Source organism: Brassica napus, chromosome A7 (assembly GCF_020379485.1).
Source record: "Brassica napus cultivar Da-Ae chromosome A7, Da-Ae, whole genome shotgun sequence".
NCBI classification, from domain to species: domain Eukaryota; kingdom Viridiplantae; phylum Streptophyta; class Magnoliopsida; order Brassicales; family Brassicaceae; genus Brassica; species Brassica napus.
The window spans coordinates 12,126,655-12,132,654 of NC_063440.1; the positions used below are offsets into that span (position 1 = coordinate 12,126,655).

General features: G+C 32.2%; 1 protein-coding gene across 1 annotated transcript; it reads left to right on the forward strand.

The window, feature by feature from the left end:
• Positions 1–3,888: 3,888 nt before the first annotated feature.
• On the forward strand, positions 3,889–5,509 carry BNAA07G09910D. Its single transcript, XM_013802916.3, has 5 exons — positions 3,889–4,076; positions 4,183–4,347; positions 4,462–4,590; positions 4,674–4,817; positions 4,897–5,509. The coding sequence occupies exons 1-5, from the start codon at positions 4,017–4,019 to the stop codon at positions 5,206–5,208; spliced, it is 810 nt and encodes a 269-aa protein (XP_013658370.2). The 5' UTR covers positions 3,889–4,016; the 3' UTR covers positions 5,209–5,509.
• The last annotated feature ends 491 nt before the right edge of the window (positions 5,510–6,000 follow it).

A 6,000-nucleotide genomic window follows, 5' to 3' on the forward strand; every position in this document is an offset into this window, starting at 1 on the left:
AAGGAAGGTGATAACCGATTTTACTTAAAGCTAACACATCAATTAAATTTAAAACTATAGCTACAAAATCTACAGGTTTAATTTTTTTTAAAAAATTAAAGAAAAAGATCCAAAGCTACATCCTATACCATTTAACCCCATCATATAGAGATGAAGAACGAAAGAAGAGAAAAAAACAATAGAAAGAACCTCAAAGAATTCACTTTTCTTTGTCATCGGCATGGCGTACGGAAACGTTGGATACACAGCTTCTAAGCTCTGAACTTTCTGGTTCGCGTAATTTTTGGAATCCATGAACACTCTCGGCTCTGGCTGAAACCAAAAGCTGGGAGTTAGTCAACTCACTAATAGTTTTTGAACCATGCCATGTGGCAGTTGAGGAAGAGTAACTTCTGCGAAAAGACATATGTTATCCTTAAATTGAGTCTCCTAAGTATCACAATATTTCTTCAAGTTATTTTTAAAATGTATCACAAAGTCTTTTGCCATGTACACACTCTATGGCTCAAATTTGTCGAATCTAACCTTCTTCAAAGCCACTATCCTCCAAGTGTAAGTCTCTCGCGCACGGAAGACACTATGGTTCATCCATTTTCAAATCTTTAATATCGCCAAAAAGGAAAAAATAACAGAGCTAATAATTTTCCATTAACTGCAAAAATTCAGACGCAAGCACATTCAAATGTATTCATAACATAACATAATGAAAAGTAAATGAGCTAAAAATGCAAAATATTGTACTTGATTGAGTTGTCGAGCTCTTGCGCAGTTGTGCAATCAAAGCTCCATGGAAATAAACGTGTTACCATGGTGGTAATCGTTCCCTTCAACATTTTCTCTTGATTTCGGACATGAAACCAATCAAAGATCAATGGAAATGAAAATCTCAGAGAGAATTTTTGTAACTATAAATGTCGTAACCTTGTTATTTTTTCCAAAAGCATCAAATCGAAACTGGACCCGGCTGTAGATAGCTTCGCCAGAAAAGTTGCTTAGCCACGCATGCATCGAAGTCGGTGGCGACCAACTGTGAGGGAAATTCTGGCTGCGGAAGGATACATCGGCATATTTATATGGAGCTAGTAGAATTAGTGGAAGATGGCAATTACAGATCTAAGTAACTAAGTAAATGATAAGATTTATGATGACTATTGATTTTTCTTTAAACTGTAGAGAAGGTATAGAGAAAAGGCATGGGAATGTGAGGAAAAAGATCGGTTGAATAAATGTGTCATATTTAATCTCTTGAAAGTTTGTTGTTTAAAGAAAATGGGCTTCGTTGTAATATGATTAGAGAACGGGCTTCGACTAAAGTTGGATTTTATTTAGGCTTGTTAAACTCAAAGTGATGTGTAACTTTGATTGGATAGAAATATTTTTACTGATGTGGCATAGCTTAGGAATCTCTAAATTAGTTCCTTTTATATAGTAGAGATAATTTTTTCAGTTTCAGAAAATGAAGGATTGATTTTTTTTTGTTTAATGATAACGGAAAAACCGTTTGTTTTAGTTATTTGTCCTGTATTGAAACTTCATCTTATTTTCAAATTCATCCACGTGTTTTGTTTTTTTATTTTTCTGGAAATTTTTGTTTTAAAGATTTTCCACATGTTAGGATTGGGCGTGCGACTTGCGCTTTAGTATATAGTGGATAGAAATTTTTCAAACTTCATATATGGTTGACATCTAAGCGAAAATTAACTAAATGACTTATTTTTTTAATATTTAGTATAATGCACAAATAGTTTTTGATTGAATATAATTTTTAAGTTCATTCAAAAACAAAATTTGGATGCTGAAAAAAAAAATATTGGATCAGTAATGATGATTTGGATCAGATAATTGTTATGACGTTACTCTTCCATAATTGTAATGCTCTACTTTTTATTCATTTTTGGCAAGAAAACATTTATCTTACTAGTTAGGGATACTTATTTGTAATCTCTTTCTTTTCATTTATATGAGGTTAACATTCTTAGCAACTGTGCGTAGTTGCGGGTTCATCAAGTTTTACTGATCTACAATATAATAATCACAACTACTAACAAATCAACTATTGTATCACAGCCATGAGATTTAAAGAACACGTGATGATTTATAAATGTGTATCTTTGTGATCAGGTTAAAAGTTTGCAGCTTAGCATTTTCCCTAAAGATTCCGGAAAATTGCATATTTGCGCCAATTTCATTTAAGTCAAATTTTTACCACAACACAGCTCTGAAATGCTGGTGAAAATGTGTTATTCCTCAGCTTTGGTGCAAAATTATGATTTTGTGATGAGGCTAACGCTTGATTATGCTATTCTACCGCAAAATTAGTTTTTGACACGAAATTCTAGTGTTTTATATTATCTAAATGTTCTAACACAAGATTTTTTTTTTTGGTGGCATCTGACGATACTAGATCATTGGAATTACACCTACTTTACGATTTGGAATTTTATAAAATGGCATATATGAGAGAATTATATGCATGTATGCACCCACGCGCACTCTCTCTGCCAGACAGTCTGAAACTCCACTTCGTGTGCTGTTCATTGCAGCATGTATCTCTCTCTTTTTCTTTTTTCAAATTTCTTTTCATTTCTAATCTAATTTCTTTTTTTTTTCTGACGCAAAGCTTCTTCTTCTTCTTCTTCTTCTTCTTCTCTCTCTCATTCTCTCTTTCTTTGGTTTGAAATCTTTTTGTTTTCCAGTCCTCATGAATCAAAAACAATTGACACCCGAAACAGAGCAAAAACTTGATGGCTGATTTTGTTTCCATGTGTCTGATCGAACAGCTGTGGTTTAAAATGGCTGGTTTCTTTCGACAGCGGAGCATGTTAAAAAATGCCCTGAGGGAGCCTGATCCAACGACGGAGAAACTTCTACATGTATACTTTAAGCTGTTATAAAAAAAACTCAGTTCTTATTCTTTCTCGGTGCTGAAAACGTAATTGTCTGCTCCAATACTTTATATTTGTCAATTCACATCTGCTTCTAAATAATTTTGTATTGGTCTGCATAGTTGTTCGTATTCTAGTATAAAACAGATAGCATTTGTGTTGCCACAACCGTATGTATAAAAGTAAATATATATGTTTATTGTTAACATGCTAACTTATTTTATAACATGCTAATTTCTTTTATTTGGCTCGTTAACTTTAAAATTAGTTAGTTAACTTTATGTTTTAAAAACATAAAGTTAACTAACTAATATTAAAAACATAAAGTTCGTTAGTTAACGAGCCGAATAAGTTAGTATGTTATAAAATAATTTTAAAAACATAAAGTTAACTAACTAATATTAAAAAAAAATGCAAACAAAAAAAGTTGTAAAAAATTGCAAAACAAAAATGTGTCAGGTACTTTGTTGCGTCAGGTACTTTGTATGTTAGAGAAAAAGGTCAATTTGGGAAGTCCTTGTAACAATATGCATTTGTCTACCTATTTATTTTCCATAATGCATAATTTAGGCCTCTCTTATGGGCATATACCTTGATCACTCCACAGATAATTGGTAGGCTCTCATAAATGTTTTTTTATTAACTTGTAAATATCATTAGATGATTAAAACGTTTTTACAAAAAGCAGAACCTTAAGGTTGGACCACCCCGGCAAAAGACGAGAAAAAACAAAATGAACCAAGGGGGATGAATCAAGAAAGCACTACGCAGAGTGTTATCTTAACCATAAAACCATTCGAGAAGAGAAATTTTTCAAGTGTCTTCTCGCTGAGATACCATTTCGCACTTCCTTTCTACTTAAATGTTATAAAGAAAACGTAAAATGCCATCTTTCTACTTGTAACTTTGAAGGAACCAGATAGGAAGATCTTCTTTTTCCTAATGTAGATTTCTCCTATACGTCAATAACTCACGGGAGTTGAGCTGCTCACTCATTTTTCCCTACGTAACATTTAACGTACACCATTCTCTCAAGATGCATCCATTATATCAAAGATCTCTAAACCATAATATACACAAATTTGATTTCTCTTATTACTATCATTTGTGGTACTAAATTTTTTTAGAAAAATGGGTGGATTTCCTGGATTTGGTGTTTGGATGAATCAGAAGACTCAACAGCCTCTTAAGGTCAGATTTATTTCCATCAGAGCTTTCCAAGGAAGCCAAATCTATATAATTACTATTGGTCAAATGTCGAAGATAGGTAACTAATGATAATACTTATTATAACTAGACCGGGTCCAAGAGATCTGAGGATGATAAATCTAAGTCGGTGTCACCGAAAGAGAGTAATAATATGGAATTATATCACGACTCAGAGGAGGAAGATAAGCAAATAAAACTATGGAACGTTGCAGAGAGAAAGCATCCATGGTATGATCCTCCTCCTAAAGTGAAGGTAAGAACAATTCAGCAAACGAAGTATATGCATTACCACTTTGGCCTTGGAGGAAGCGCTATAATTTTTCTTTTCTTGGATCTGAAATGTTTCTTTTTTTTTTTATGTTTGAAGGTGACAACGAAAAGGGGTATTTGCCATATGAATATAGAATTCACATTGGGAGTGACCCCTTTAGCAGCCTTCGAAAATTTGCGTAAACCAATGTCCTTGTCAATAGACATGTCTGCGCGCCAACTTCTGGTTTTTTTTTCTTATCATTGTACGATTCAAATGATACTAACTATAGTAATACTGGAGAGTGATATTTTTCTTTAATTATAAAGAAAAACAAATCAAGAAAGGTTTTGAAGAAGGATGGTCCAAGAGAGATTTTAGAGACAGAGAACACTGTGGCCTTCGATTTCCTGTGGTGGTCTGGAGCTTTCCCCATAAAGCTTATTGTCGACGAAAACATTAAAGATCTTACGGTAAGAAGCTATCAATAAGTTTGGTTTGTGTTTGTGAAACATAACTTGCTTCGGGTTTCTCTTGCCTTGTTGTGGGCAGGCAAAATATAAAAAGGAGAAAATGATGTTCATGAAAGTGTTTGAGGGTAACTATAAAGTGGAGCCGATATTTGTAGATTCAGAACGTTTGTGCAAGCATAGGTTGCCGAAAACCCGAGAAGAATACAAAAAATGTAGTGGTGGACAAGGAAAAATTGCATCGAAAGTGATAATGAACCAATACTTTCAACCCTCTCCTCCGTTTAACCTGCCACCGTTTTCATGGTACATTAATGGGATCACCATCAGGACCACAAAAACACTGCTCCAGATGATTGAACTTTCGACTGTGACCTTCCGAGAGTTGTCGTGAGTTCTCATGATAATGACGTCATAAAGGCATCAAGGCAACAAACATGGAAAATAATAGCCTAAATGAACCTTCACAAAATAGATGTCGTTAGTCTATGAAAGACAACATATATATTTATAATGATTATTATATCCTTTAGATGAACAATTTGAGTCGAGTTTAGAGCACCTCCAATGTATTACTCCATATTTTACTTTAAAATGGTGCAACACCAAAATGGAATAAGGTTTTACTCTAATGTATTACTCTATTTTCTACTCCAAAAATAATATATTTTATTAATAATTGTTAATAATACCTTATACTTAAAAAAATTTACTAATTAACCTCAAATATTTTATGTTTACAAAAATTCCTTAAAATATAATTTATTTAAATTAAACATTTATTATTAAAGAGTACAAGAAATTATAAAAATAAAATAAAAGACAATATATAAGTTGGTTTAATTATCATGTTATGTAAAATTATACACGTAGTCATGATGTCATGTAACACATTTTTTCCCAAAAGTGAACATGTCTTTTCACAATAGCAAAACACAACTGTAGATCCTTTTATGCTATATTTATTTTATATTATTATTATTTTTTAATTATAGTATATATTTTTATGTAAAATTATTAAATAATAGAATATCTTGTTTATTATGTTATTGTATCATTTTAAAATATTATTTAAGTGAAAAATAAAAACATTGAAAATTTAAAGGACCATTTCACAAATAAAAAAAGTTCAACACCAAAATAGAGTAATGGCTAAGGTTAACCTTAGCCATTACTCTATTTTGGG